This window comes from Musca autumnalis, unplaced genomic scaffold (assembly GCF_047663935.1).
Source record: "Musca autumnalis isolate F117 unplaced genomic scaffold, ASM4766393v1 scaffold_1, whole genome shotgun sequence".
NCBI lineage: Eukaryota > Metazoa > Arthropoda > Insecta > Diptera > Muscidae > Musca > Musca autumnalis.
The window spans coordinates 135884187-135899926 of NW_027411644.1; the positions used below are offsets into that span (position 1 = coordinate 135884187).

Here is a 15740-nt window from a genome sequence, read left to right on the forward strand (position 1 = left end):
CAGGTGCATTTTTCAACCCAAATGGCATTCGAGCGAACTCATAATGTCCATATGGTGTTGAAAAAGCCGTCTTATGCCTGTCTGATTCTTTTACTATAATCTGATGGAAGCCTTTGGCTAGATCTATTGTTGTAAAATATTGGGATCGGCCAAGCTTATCAAGAATATTATCGATATTAGGTATTGGAAATTTATGGTCAATTGTTATATCGTTCAATTTCCTATAATCTATAACAATTCTAAATTTACGTTCGCCAGAGTTGTCTATCTTTTTTGGAACAATCCATAAGGGACTGTTGTAAGGAGAATTACTCTCCGTAATAATACCATTTGCTAACATTTCTTCAATTTGACGACATATCTCTGGTTCGTATATATGAGGATATCTGTAAATCTTCGTATAAATAGGTTTATCAGTAATTGTTTTTATTTCGTGTTCTATGGCGGGAGTATTTCCCAATATGTCACCTTCCTGATAAATAAGGTCCTTAAAAGAATCTAGAATTTTTTCTAAAGCTACAGCTTCTTCTTTGTTTAAATTGTTAAACAAATGAGCCAACACTACATTATTAATATTTAATGTCTCAAGTTGGTGTATCATATCTGAATCATAAGGATATATTCGTATAAAATTCAAAGTTTTATTGTTAATGGTCAATGTATCTTTGTCCATATTTATAATCGCTCCTAGCGGTTTTAAAATATTTTGGCCTATAATAGCATCAAAGTCTTTATTAACAAATTTTGATAGTTTCCAGGACATAGTAGCCTCTTCGTTGAATTCTTTTGGTAAATCTGTAACAATTTCATGAGTAATTTTCATACTCCCGTTTAAAGATGTGAATATTATTTTATTAGGAAGTGGAATACGCTTGTATGTAGGAAGTTTATTTTCATCCAAAATGGAAGTAGTAGAGCCTGTATCAATAAGTGCTTTAATTCTATCATTTCCTATGCTTAAGTAAATCACTGGAAGTGTCTTTTTGAGGCTGCTGTAAGAAAATTTACCTGCTCTTCATTTACATTTAAATTTTGGCAAGCCTGAATATGATCTATTTCCATTTCCCCAGTGTAATTATCTCTTGGACTATTTTCATTATTTCCCCCAGATGCATGAATGTAAGAGCTATTGCGTGGGTAATTTCTTTGATTTGGATTATTATTAAATGATCTTCTAGTTTGATTTGAATTAAATGTAGTATTTCTATTAGCTGTGTTATTATTATTATTATTGTAGCTACTAACATACATTCTGTTAGAAAAATTATTTCTGTTACTATTGTTATTGATGCTATTGTATTTCTTTGGTTGATCTATTTCTGTTTTCTTATTACATACTCTAATCAAACCTTCACGTTCAAGTAAATTGTATGCATCGCGAAGTTTATCAACATTTCTGTTAATAATAACAGAAGCCAAATTAATATCTATGTTATTTAAAAACGTTTTTAATATTATTTTCTCAACATACAATGGACTGAACTCCAAAGGTTTGTCTTTATCGTACTCGTATTTTTCATTAAGTTTACACAGAACGTCTCTCAATTGTTTGTAATATTTTATAATGCACACATTCTTTGCCTCAAGTGCTTGTTGATACAGCTGATGATATGACTCACGAATACCAAAATTGCCTATTAAGGCCTCCTTCGTCTCTTCCCAAGTTGGATTTGGCCCCAACGTTCTTAAAACGTGGAGCGCTTCTCCTTGTATTTTATTCAGCACGACTCTTTTGTAGATATACTCCGTCGCTCCCTCATCACTTTGAACAAGGCATAAAATTGTGTCCACCTCTCTTAAAAAAGACGTGAGAGCGTACGTATCATCACCTCTGTACTCATGGATACGTTGAGCATCTTTAAGAACATCGTTCATTGTCAGTGATAGCTGTGACATTTTGCTGATCTCTTAAATTATCTCTTAAATGAAGTGATAAGTTCTCAATAGTCAATCACCGCTTATTTTCACTTGTGGTAGAAGTCACGTAGGCCTTTTTGTTTTCAAGATGAATTGTTTTTGTTTTATTTTAAAATGTGTTGTTGTTATTATATGTTTTTTTGTATGGTGATTTTTTCACATAACTTATTAATTTCTCCTTTTGTTGTTTTTTTTTGTTTGTTTTTTGTTTAATTAGGATTATTGGAAAGTTAGTTTGACCTTGAACGGTTGAACTTTTTATTGGGTTGATTGATTTTGTTAATATTTTTAAATTTTTTTTTTGATTTTTTGTTGATATATTAAGCAATAATAAACATTTATTTCTTTCACTGATTATTTATTTTCACAAATAGTATTTAGAAATAATACTATGTTTTTTATTTCTTTTGACAGCGAAAAATTTAAACAAACTTTAGTTTATTGTGGTTATTTTTTTGTGCAATATTGTATTAAAAACAATGTCGTAACTTTAAAAGGTTCTTTAAATTGACTGCGCCAGTTATGTAAATTAAAACATATACATATTTTTAATATTAAATTTGAACTTTATTTTTTCTTAAAACTTTACAACTAGACTATTTCAACTCCAAACTGGAACTAACTGTCATTAGAGAAAGATCAATGCTTAAATCTAATTTCTTATAACTAGGAATAGCGGTTTTAAGATAAAGAGAGATTAATTACAAAAACAAATATGTTTTGGAATGTAGTGAAAGAGATAATTGAAAGTAATGATGATAAATGAAATTGAAAGCAACATAAATAATAAGTTATAAAAAGGAATATTTGATGAATTATGATAACATTGAATAAAGTACAGTGAATGACAAAATTGACAACAAATTATTATTGAAATACATAACTCGGGCGACGTCAGTGTGCAGCATAGATACATTTGCTCCATCGTCAACAAAGGCATATACGGTGATGTTTTTGGGTTTTCCATACAACGTGACGGGCAATATTTGGAACAAAACATTTTCGGTATCGCATGTTGCATGGCAATTTCTCCTTTCGGGTAGTGTTTGTGGTGTTTCAATTGAATTTTCAACGTGTTGTTGCAAACTATTTGTTGTTGTGGTGCGATCAGTTGGCATCTCGGCTGACGTCGGGGTATGTGTGTGGTTTTGGACAATCGTTGATTCCACAACGGCGCTTCATGTTGCAAGTTTTAATTTGGTGGCCTCTTCTCAAGCAACAAAAACAAGTTTTAAGTTGTTTTATCTTGTTCGATTTATCTTCAACGGACATCTGCAAGAAAGATGGACAGTTTTTAGTATTAAAACAGTTACCCAGACAAATGGAACATTGTTGACTTGTTGCAACTCCCACACAAGCAAACTTTCGACTTGATGTCTCTGAGAGATGACGACGATTGGATGCTATTGGCTGAGTGTCATGAATCATATTGGCCAAACGACGAAGCGTCGACAACCATTTTGAAAAATCGATTATTGTGGCTGGTTGTTCGAGAGTTATGCACTTTTTAGCCCACTACATCTGTCTGTTGTTGGACAACAATTCGCTAAGGAGTGACGGATTGGATAGATGATGCTCTACCTTGGCATTTTGCAAAAATGTAGCCATATTTGAAATTTTGTTTGTATAATTGACGAGTGCATCCAAATTATCATTATGGACAGGAGGGATGGCTCTCACTTTTTCTGTCTGACTTCGGATTAATTGTTCTGGCCAACCAAATGTCTCCTGCAGTAATTCCAAAATGGCGTCAACGTTGGCAGAATATCCTAGCAGTGACTCTACGGTTTCTGTGGCACGACCTTTCAAGGTATCTCTCAATCTCATTATGTTGTGGAGGTTAGAATATGCAAATTCGGCGGTGATTGTTTCAAAAGATTCAAAAAATTCTGGCAAACCCGTAAAAATTGGAATTGATGTTGAGCTGTGAGAAGTGGAACGGATTTCTGAGGTTATGGACAATGGCGGTAGTGGATGGTGACTTTGTATTTGTGGTGGTTGATTCACAGGTTGTGACACTGGCTGTTGTTGACATACTTGTTGTGGTGGTATAGTTTGTGGCATATTAAATTGTGGCTGAATAGTTTGTGGCATATTAACTTGTCGCTGTGATGCTTGATTGTGCAATATTTGTGATTGTTGTTGTAACGAAGGCAATGTAGGCTGTGACTGTAAAGTGGATATTTGTGTGGCTAATTGTGACTGCATTTGCGTGGCTGTTTCCAAGAATTGTGCTGGCATCTGATAATTATTAAAGAATTGTGTCTGCATTTGTTTTTGTATCGCATCCATCTGCATTTTAATTTGTTTTTTAAAATCGGCAAGTTCATTTGAGGATTTTGAGGTTGTGGCTGGCGAATTAGTGGCATTTTGTGGCGTCGTTCCCTGAAGAGGAGGCTGATTGGCTTTATTAGCGGAAGACATACTGACGGAAGGTGTTTTTTCAGGTTCGTTTTGTTGGCTGCGAGACGGCGTATTTGATTTTGGCGAATGAGCGGCGGACGTGTCGTAAGTCTCTGGATCAAAACGTGCTGGTGGAATTCCTTGGGTGCTTCGGCTGCTTGTTCTTCTTGACTCCTGGTGATCTGACATGAAAGAAAAATACTGGCAATATCACAAGGTAAGGCAAATTATATCAATATGACGATATTTTACTGCAAAATATTGGCTTGACTCAATTGTTTGCAATAAAATGGCACAAATATCGGTCCGTCCGGCTACTGTTGTTCAACATAAAAACACACACCCATACAAAAATTAACATAAACTTTCAACAAATTTGGCTTTGACGTTTAATAAACTTGTAGAACATTGAATAAAATGATGTTGCTTTCCAAATCTGCAAACCAAAATGAATAAACGTCGACTTCCTTCTTATTTCCTTTCAGAGTAACGACACAGGGCTTTTTGTTTGTAATATAAAAATATCGGCTGGTTTTATTTATATTGGCTTTAATGGCGGTAAGTTTAAACGGCACAAAGGATACAATTGTTGGCTTGTCGGTTGTCTTTTGTTTATTCACTAGCACAAATAAAATTAACAATAAATAAAATTATTAGCACTTTAAGTTATGACAATAAAATTTTAACACTTCAAATAATTAATTAGACAAAATTACTTTGACTTACATGTTTTTTAATTGGTATTACAAATTGGAAAGAAAGTAAGTATGTGCCTGATGGAATTTTTATACCAAGTTTTGTTAACAAATACATAGGCAATATAAACACACAATAAATAACGGCTGGGGAAATCCTTTATCTCAGAAAGGTGCAACAGAAGCATCCTTTATCTCAGAAAGGTGCAACAGAAGCACCCTTTATTTCAGAAAGGTGCAACAGAAGCACCCTTTATTTCAGAAAGTGTCAATAGAAGCACCCTTTCTTTCAGGAAGTGTCTTTCTTTGAGAAAGTGTCAATAGAGGCACCCCTTCTTTCAGGGAGTGTCTTTCTTTTAGAAAGTGTCAATAGAAGCACCCTTTCTTTCAGGAAGTGTCTTTCTTTTAGAAAGTGTCAATAGATGAACCCTTTCTTTCAGGAAGTGTCTTTCTTTTAGAAAGTGTCAATAGAAGCACGCTTTATTTCAGAAAGCTGCAACAGAAGCACCCTTTATTTCAGAAAGGTGAAACAGAAGCACCCTTTATTTCAGAAAGGTGCAACAGAAGCACCCTTTATTTCAGAAAGGTGCAACAGAAGCACCCTTTATTTCAGAAAGGGTCAGTAGAAGCACCCCTTATTTCAGAAAGGGTCAGTAGAAGCACCGCTTATTTCAGAAAGGGTCAATAGAAGCACCCTTTATTTCAGAAAGGTGCAACAGAAGCACCCTTTATTTCAGAAAGGTGCAACAGAAGCACACTTTATTTCAGAAAGGTGCAACAGAAGCACCCTTTATTTCAGAAAGGTGCAACAGAACCACCCTTTATTTCAGAAAGGTGCTACAGAGCACCCTTTATTTCAGAAAGGTGCAACAGAAGCACCCTTTATTTCAGAAAGTGTCAATAGAAGCACCCTTTCTTTCAGGAAGTCTTTCTTTTAGAAAGTTTCAATAGAAACACCCTTTCTTTCAGGAAGTGTCTTTCTTTTAGAAAGTGTCAATAGAAGCACCCTTTATTTCAGAAGGTGCAACAGAATCACCCTTTATTTCAGAAAGGTGCAACAGAAGCACCCTTAATTTCAGGAAGTGTTGCTTTCCAAATCTGCAAACCAAAATTTATATTGGCTTAATGGCGGTAAGTTTAAACGGCACAAAGGATACAATTGTTGGCTTGTCGGTTGTCTTTTGTTTATTCACTAGCACAAATAAAATTAACAATAAATAAAATTATTAGCACTTTAAGTTATGACAATAAAGTTTTAACACTTCAAATAATTAATTAGACAAAATTACTTTGACTTACATGTTTTTTACTTGGTATTACAAATTGGAAAGAAAGTAAGTATGTGCCTGATGGGCTTTTTATACCCTCAGCCTTTAGGCTATGAAGGGTATATCAGGAATATTGTCAATTATTTCATATTCCATTTCAGAAAAAAAGGATAATTTTTTTTCGCGCTACATCAACGATTTTTGATATGTAGGTTAAGAAAAAGATTTCTAGTACGAATCTGGTCGCGAGCCAATTTTTAGTTGTTGCGGACAAAAGTTATGGCGCTTTTATTTCGCTTTTTAAGAAAAAAATATTATAAAAACGCTAATTATTTTAATGAGCACAATAGTTACAAAAAAGTTCTCTCGATGTGACTTCAGCGAGTAGATTACATAATACCTGCAAAACGTTACACAGAATTCGCGGAATGTACATAAAATTGATAAATTATTGAATATGAGTCAACTTTTTTCAAAATTAAGGCCCATTTAGTGGTCATATAATTACATAAAAAATTTTTGTGGATCCAAACTTCACGGCGAATCAAATGAGACTGCAATCATACAGATTAGTGTTATAGTTTGGATGTTACAGCCAAAATAAGCACATATTTTGGCCAAAAAATTATTTTTTGTTTGAAAAAATATTTTTTTCACATGCATTATGTAGTAGAAAATATTGAAAAAATTTATAGGAATACTTCCTTCATTTTGCTTAAATCTCCCAACAAAATAGACGGATTTTGTTTTATTGATATTCATATTAAAGTTTTCCCATTAGGGAAGGTAATTGGGATGAGGAGGATATATCTCAAAGCTTCTGAAATGGAAACAGAGGTCAAATAACCCATTTTTGTTTATATGCATTTTAAAATTCGTGTAAATCGCGTAATTATCAAAATCATTTTGTCCGCATGTGATTTTCATGTACCGGAAGACCATATCTGTTAATTTGTATATATTTTTCGAAATTTAATTTGGAGGCTAAGATGTAGCATCAGCTGCATCTTAGCATTAAAATACCTATAAAATATCGCTAATTTGCGCAAAGTGCATACAATTTTTGTCCGCATCCGATTTCAATGTCCACCATGAAAATCTACATCGATATATATCTATTTCAAGGCGATCAATTAAGAACCGTGGATGTAGCATCACACACAATTTTTTGGGATAAAATGAATACAGCTCCCTTATCAGTGAAGTTTTCAAATCTCTGTTTCCGCAAAAGCGAAAAGGCTGTATCAACTGTTTCATTGCCGTGGGAATGACACACAGAAAACGCGATGAAATACGCGATATTATCAAAAACAATTTTAGGTGATTTTGCTATGTTGGATTTTCTCGTAACTCGCGATTTAGTAGATGGATTTTCACGGGGAATGATTTATTACATCCGGAACGTAAAAACCTAAAATGTGCACTAGAGTACAAGGTGATCGAATGACAATTGTAAATATTAGACCCGAATAATATGATTTTTAGAAAAATATTCACACAAAATTTCGTCATTTCGATACATATTTCTGTGAAGCTGTGGAGGCTACATTCACGATATACGTATCAAAAAACTCAGAATCGCAAGTACTATAATCCTATTAAAGCCTTTGTGGAAAATCTGTTTGCGGAACGCGACTAGAAGAAAATGTCAAAAAACACTGTAAATTTGGCTTCAAAATGTCAGCATCATTTAATGGTAGAAGTAGTTCAAATTTTGAAAAGTAATACATTAGTGAGATGATCCTTATTTAGTTGGCTTCTACTTTTACTTTGACAGGAAAATCGTGAGAAGTGTGGTTTACTCACAAATCGAGAGAAAACAAAAAAAGACACGTTGGCTTCAACCCATTTTTACCCATTTTCTAACATAAATATAGCCACAGCTTCCACGCAAATTAACTTTTGAGGCCAATATTTTTTGCCACGTCCAAAAACATTTCATTTTATCCATAAACATTTAATTTTTATAATATACAATCACAAGTCGCGTGTTCTAAAACGGTAAACCTTGGCTTCAGCTATGTTAAATTTTCAAAAATATTGGTGATATACACTTTCATAGGGGCAAAATGTGCCTCATCGAAATAATGGTTTTAGACCCCAAGTATGTTTGGACGAAATGTGTTTCAGACAATTTGAAGTCGATTGAGCAATGCCCGTCCGTCTGTCTGTCTGGCTGGCTGGAGCGCACGATAACTCTTGAAGGGATGATTCGGTTCAAATTTTGGCTTTCGTAATATTTTGCCCAAACTTAGTTTAAGTTCGAAGATGGGCTATATCGGTCCGCTCCTTCCGGTACCTCCCACACAAAAGTTCGAAAATGCTCCGAAAATTTGTGCGCACGATAACTTTTACAGGGAGTAACCGATTTGGTCCATACTTTGCACATCGTGAAACTTGTCCCAGACTTATGGGTCTATCTTGTATTGCCACTAAACTTGAGTTGCGTTGTCAGTTGTCTGCGCGACTGAGACGAAATGTTGTACCATTAATGTCAACTCAACTGGGTGGTCGATAACCATGTTATCGATCAGTGTTTTTTCAAACTTGTGACCTCTATTCGCAAAAAAAAAACATTTTAAAAATAATTGCGCTTTGGATTACTCTTTTGTGTGTTCTGGACAAAATTTTAATAATTTGGCTGAGTTTTCGAGCAAATTTGGAAAATAACCCAAGATTGGAATATAACCTGCCCATTGAATCTTCGGATCGTCAAGTTTTATTTGCTGTCCTAAAAAATGATAAGTTCGGTGGAACTATTTTTTGATGATGAAGAAAATGTACAGGACATTGCATCTAATAGAAGAAATTTGAGGGACAAGTCGAATCCATTGGAATTGCCATCTGCCCTGTAAGCTGATGATCATGTGGAAAGATCTGTATAATCAATAAATTATTTCAGGTTTAAGGCGTATTTTCGATTGCCAAAGGATGCCGTAGTTTACGTTGTGGAAACGTTAAAGGACGACTTCAAAGTAAGTTACAGATCAACAGCAATACCCCCACTTTTAAAAGTGTGCGCAGCGTTGAGATTCTTTGCGGACGGAAGTTCCCAAAAGTCCCATGGCAATGATTTCAACAATTGCATGGCTCAATCTACATTGTCGTGAGTATTGAAGAAAGTTGTCCCCTTGATAGAGGACAAATTGTGTGTTTCGAAGTTGACAGAGCAGGAAAAAAGGCAAAATAAAAACCAATTTTTTTCAAAAACGACATTCCCTGGTGTAGTTGGCTACATAGATGGAGCACATGTGCACATTATGGGGGTCCAATGGAGGATGTTCGTCATTTGTACTTAAACTGAACCTACTGTATTTGTCACCAAATTCATTTGCAAAAGATTTGCTGCTGTCCGCTCCAAAGGCGATGAATTCACTTATTGTGATGGACCACCACCAGTGTCGTTGAAGTTTATTTTATTTTGAGGCATTTTCTTTTTCAACTTTGCTTTAAAGTGAATCCAGACTTTGCCACTCTTCAGGTGTTCGTGTCGGAGATTCATGGCTGTTAAACTGTCCGAAATGGACCTCCACGCTTCATCCGCTGTGGCTTTGGTTTCACCTAAACTCCCGAACTCCTCGGGCTTAGTTTGGATTTTCACTCAGTTTATCAATTAATATTTCAAACTGTTGTTTTGTCGTTATTTTCACCATATTGATACAAAAAATTAATTAATGATGCAAAGAATCAATAATTGTTAACAAAATGTTTATTTTTCCTTCTATTTTACTTCTTGTTTCTTCGAAAATGTTCACTGCAACTGAAAATTGGTGGTTGCTGAAAAACAGCCGCTTCGTCAACTGAGATTCGCAACTTCAGTTGAGAATTGCCATACGTGGATCAATTTTGACAACTGGCAACGCCACTCAACGATAATTGTTATCGATGATCGACCCCTTAGATAAGGTTTCAATATGGACTCAATCGGTCCACTCCTTACGGTACCTCCCACATAAAATTTCGGAAAAGTTCAGTTTAGGGCCATCTCTCGAATCGCTTTGATACAAGTTTCATCAGGGGCAAAACCCTACTTCCTGAGAAAATAGCCTGAAAGGTTCATAAAACCCCTATGACACCATGTCACATAAGTTTGAATCAGGAAATTTTTGGCCAAAACCCTATTTTTTGAAGTTGCGAAATTTTAAGTTTTTTTTTGCACAGAATTATAAAAAAGACCTCAAGTCATCTGAAAATAATTAGTTTTTGTAAATAACGTTAGTATTCGTTGATTGGCGCAGTACCAAAGTTGATACTTTTTTATGTAAAAATAAAACAGACTTTGTGCTGTAAAATATACAATTTTTGTTGTATTGCGTCGCTGCATAAATATACACAAGTGAGACCAAAGTTATTATGAATCGGGAAGCTGTTAATGAGTACTTTCACAATATTTACAAAAAGGTCGATAAAATTTGTAAAATTAGCGTAATAAAATCAATTTTTATATATATATTAAAAATTATTTTTTACAAATATTTTTAAAATATATTTAAACTTTTAAAAAAATGTCTAAGTTTGTCCACCTCCAAATTGATTTTGGAAGATAGCTGGGGGTCTGAACTAATAAATTGAGAAATAAATTCTCGCTCTAATTTGCCGCAGTTAAAATAAAGTGAATTTTTCTATTTTAAGGTGGGAGAATTTTTTGTAAATACCTGTTGTGACTGTACGTAGTGTCCGTCCTATTTTAGATATTTTGTGAATTTTAGCGACACTTTATGACCGATTCGGCTGATATTTGATATTTCGACCTCTTGGAAGACATGAATCCTTCGTACCAAAAATTGTTAACATAGGTCAATGTTTTGGTTTAGACCCCACACAACGGGACCACCCTGTTCAACAAATTTTGGCAGTTTTTGGTCATCTTGGTCGATAAAACGTAAGAATTGCTGTTTGTACACATTTATTAAAAATAATAATTACTTTCAATACAAAATTGACGTTGAAATAGTTTTGGCCAGAAAATTTGGATTTGGAACCATTGTGCATGTGTAGTGGTTGGAGCGCAAGATAACTCTCGAACGGATCAGCCGATTCGATCCAAAATTTGGCCTTCATAATATTTTGTCCAAACTTAGTTTAAGTTCGAAGATAAGCCATATCGGTTCATTCTTTCACGTACCTCCCCCACAAAAATTCAAAAATGTTCGGAAAAATTGTGCGCACGATAACTCTTGAAGGGACGGACCGATTTGGTCCATACTTTACGCATCCTAATATATCTACCAGATATAGATCAGATTTGAATATGGATTATATTTGCCCATTCCTTCGGGTACCTCCTACACAATATTTCGGATAAGTTAACTTTAAGACCAGCTCTTGACTAACTTTGATTTCTGATGCAGCAACTTCCAATCCCTGGCTCAATTACAACGGTAAAAGTTTTTTCAGTGGCAAGTCCATACTTCTTGGGAAAACAACCCGAAAGTTGTAAAAACCCTCTGTGGCACCATATGTAGTAGTTGGAGAGAATAATAACTCTCGAAGTGATAGACCAATTTGGTCCAAAATTTTGCCTTCGTCATATTTTGTCCAAACTTAGTTTAACTTCTACAACGACCCATATCGGTCCTCTCCTTAGGTTACCTCCACCACAAAAGTTCAACACTTGTGTCCAAGTGCAGTTTAGGGTCTGTTCAGAGATCATTTGGAAATTTATACCGATGATGTACAGCCAAATTATGTTGTCCGTGGACAAGTCCATGCTTCCTGGCATACTGGTCCAACAGGTGTACGATAACCCACTGAAATGAGTGGGCGCGATATCTATCGAAAAGATATGGCTCTCAAAATAAGATCCACTTCCGTAATGCACTATGTCGGATCATTCCCTTAAATCCTACTCCACGTTTTTGTCGGCAAGTTCAAATGTCCAAAAAGTGCCACAAAATTCTGAAAAGACCCTAAATACATTCGATCTGTCCGTAGATGAAAGTTCCAATTCAAATAGGATGAGGGTATATCTCAGTCGGCAAAGCGGACTGATACTTTTGTACTTGTTATACCAAGTTTTGTTAACAAATACATAGACAATATAAACACACAATAAATAACGGCTGGGGAAATTTTGAGCCATTGTTTTTCTCAACATGACATTCGTTTTCCATTTTACGATATTGGTAATAGCCGGGTTGCCATCATATGCAGGGTTGCCATCATAAACAGGGTTGCTTTCAACAACATCCCCACCCCCGTGAACCGACCTGGTGGGGGAGGATTCACACTTCTTGTTTCGACTTCTCGTACGGCATAAGGGTCGTCTATATGTTCCTGTACTGCTTCGGGCCACTTCTTCTTGTTGACTTTTAGGCAGAAACAATTTTCAACTTCCTCGATGGACAGATCACCAGTCAGCTTATCCGGGCCTTTAACTTTTCTCATCAAATTCTTTAAGTACCGAAGCACCCACGACATAGTCCTTTTGAATCTATTATGCTTGGAAAAAGGTTTAATAATACGTACGACAGAAATTACTTGCCTTGACACCAACACTTCATATCGAGAACCCAGCTCAGTTCCACTTCGTTCAGGCGTATTACCTCTTAACGTCTTCACAAGCCAACGCTCCACAATTCTCTTCAAAAATTCAGTTCCATTTTTCCCTCTTCCTTCGGTATTATATGGCTCAGACAATTCCTTTCGGCTGCTTTTATTAGCTGAATTGTCTGTACCAAGACACCATTTACACGGCTTAATATGACTGTCATCTTCACTGGCATCTGTAAATATATTGAATTCCACCACATTAATATTTAAATTTCGAGTGCAGCATCGTGGCACATTAAACTTCGCAATGTTTGGCAATTGTTTTAGCCACACTTTCCACTGGCGATATATTTCCTCCGGCAACTCGTCGTCCCAATTGATTCCACACTTCCACACACTCTGCATAATAATTTTTGTGGTTACCATGAAATCATTAATAAAACCAAACGGGACATAAATTGACATATTTAAAGACATCTCCTGTTTGGTTGGCACTTTTTCCACTTTTACACATTTTAATATTTGTCCATCCACTTTGTTTACTTTTATATCGAAACAAAAAACATCTGTTTTTGGTACCCATTGAATACCGAGTACCCGTTCCACTCCATCATGCAAAAATGTATTGCCACATGGTTCTTCATTATCAGTGGGATTGCCATATTGTTTTGTAATATATTGGGAATTGGATTTTACCCCATGTAAATTGAAACCGGCCATTTTATGAATTTTTATGACATCGGTTAAAGTGCTTATTGCTTCTTCCTCGGTGTTGAAACAATCGACATAATCATCGACGTAGTGTCGATCAATGACTCCATGTACGGCTCTCGGACTGTCATCCAAAAATTGTTTTGCATTTAAATTCTTTACAAACTGGGCTATTGTGGGGGAACAGGTGGCTCCAAATATCAATCGCTCCATCACATAGATTTCCACCGGCTTATTGGCATCACCATCTCTCCATAAAAATATTTGGCAATTTTGGTGGTTTTCTTGACAGCAATTCGGTGGAACATTTCTTGTATATCGGCACAAACTGCAATCGGACCTTCTCTAAATTTGAAAAGAATAGTGATTAGTGGATTATTTATGTCTGGACCAGACTAAAGACATTTGTTTAAGGAAATTCCATTAACTTCGGCAGCGGCATCAAATACTAGACGTATTTCTTTCTTGTTAGGGTTTTTTACTCCGAAATGTGGAATGTAAAATTTACGATCATTTAAATCATCAGCATCATCCGTTGTAATTTTACGGCAATAACCTCGATTTTAGATTTATATTCATTTGCATAGCCCACATCTCTTTGCATCTTTCGTTCAACGCTGTATAATCGATTTAGTGCCATGTTATATGAACCTGGTAGTGACGGAACGTCTTTCTTCCACAGTAAAGGGCAGTCATAACGACCATCAATTCGCTTCGTTTCACATTCCAATATATCCAATGCTCTTTTATCTTCATCTGACATCAATGGCTTTGTATCGATTTTGACTCCCAATGTTTCGGTATCAAAATAGTTGCGTATCATACTGGTCATTTCTTCCAGAATAGCATCTTCGGAACTGGAACATCTGTGGAAATGTAATGCACGTTTAGGATAATTATTTACATCACCTGGAATCGGTCCATAAATTATTGCTCCCAATCTTGTTAATGTCACAATTGGGCCAAATTCACTTAAAAGGCGAGGAGTTTCTAATGGTACTGTCAAAAAGGCATGTTGAAGACTCAAAATCATCATTGGGCGAACGTTGGAATAATCCCCAATTGGAATTTGTTCGATTTCCTGGTATTTCTGGGATTTTAAAATGTGAGCCATGTGGCAACTCTGCACCGGCAATGCAAATCAGCTGATAAATAAATATTGGAAATTGGAAATTTTTTGTTTTGACGGCCGGTACCACTCAGTGTGACGCGAATTCTTTTCGTTTTTTGTGAAGTGCGGTGATTATTTATCCAAATCCAATTCGTGCGCGACGTCGGTGTGCAGCATGGATACATTTGCTCCATCGTCAACAAAGGCATACACGGTGATGTTTTTGTGTTTTCCATACAACGTGACGGGCAATATTTGGAACAAAATGTTTTCGGTATCGCATGTTGCATGGCAATTTCTCCTTTCGGGTAGTGTTTGTTGTGTTCCAATTGCATTTTGATCATTTTGTGGCAAATTATTTATTGTTGTGGTGCGACCTGTTGGCATCGCGGCTGACGTCGGGTTATGTTTGTGTAATAATGTGTGATGTGGTTTTGGACAATCGTTTATGCCACAACGGCGTTTCATGTTGCATGTTTTAACTTGGTGGCCTCTTTTCAAGCAACAGAAACAAGTTTTAAGTTGCTTTATTTTGTTCCATCTGTCTTCAACGGACATCTGCGAGAAAGATGGACAATTTTTAATATTATAACAGTCACCCAAACAAATGGAACATTGGTGATTTGAAGCAACTCCTACACATGCATACTTGCGACCTGATGGTGGTGCTGTAGTTGGAAGATGGCGACGTTTGGATGATATTGGCTGAGTGTCATGAACCATATTGGCCAAACGACGAAGTGTCGACAACCATTTGGAAAAATCGACTATTGTGGCTGGTTGTTCGAGAGTTATGCACTTTTCAGCCCACTGCATCTGTCTGTTGGTAGACAACTTCGACACCAATTCGCTAAGGAGTGACGGATTGGATAGATGATGCTCTCCCTTGGCATTTTGCAAAAATGTAGCCATATTTGAAATTTTGTTTGCATAATTGACGAGTGCATCCAAATTATCATTATGAGCAGGAGGGATGGCTCTAACTTTCTCTATCTGACTTCGAATTAATTCTTCTGGTCGCCCAAATGTCTCCTGCAGTAATTCCAAAATGGCGTCAACGTTGGCAGAATTTCCTAGCAGCGACTCTACGGCTTCTCTGGCACGACCTTTCAAGGCATCTCTCAATCTCATTATGTTGTGCAG

General features: G+C 36.0%; 1 protein-coding gene across 3 annotated transcripts; it reads right to left on the minus strand.

The window, feature by feature from the left end:
* Positions 1-2462: 2462 nt before the first annotated feature.
* On the minus strand, positions 2463-13846 carry LOC141386870 (uncharacterized). 3 transcript variants are annotated; one of them, XR_012408442.1, is made up of 3 exons: positions 13199-13846; positions 12768-13008; positions 2463-3189 (listed from the first exon to the last, which is right to left on the minus strand). XR_012408442.1 is itself a non-coding variant. In XM_073955774.1 (2 exons), the coding sequence occupies exons 1-2, from the start codon at positions 13697-13699 to the stop codon at positions 3159-3161; spliced, it is 963 nt and encodes a 320-aa protein (XP_073811875.1). In that variant the 5' UTR covers positions 13700-13846; the 3' UTR covers positions 2463-3158. The 3 variants fall into 3 exon arrangements, 2 of the variants coding, with proteins under 2 accessions (XP_073811875.1, XP_073811881.1); XM_073955774.1 differs by having other exon boundaries at positions 12768-13846; XM_073955780.1 differs by lacking the exon at positions 2463-3189 and having other exon boundaries at positions 12237-13008.
* Positions 13847-15740: the final 1894 nt, after the last annotated feature.

Excerpts from the sequence above, each read along its gene's own strand:
- LOC141386870 (XM_073955774.1), bottom strand. The coding sequence starts at position 13,699 with ATGGAGCGATTGATATTTGGAGCCACCTGTTCCCCCACAATAGCCCAG. Across the intron at positions 3,190-12,767 it reads TATGAAGTGTTGGTGTCAAG|ATGTCCGTTGAAGATAAATC; the intron begins GCAAGTAATTTC and ends TCTTTCTTGCAG.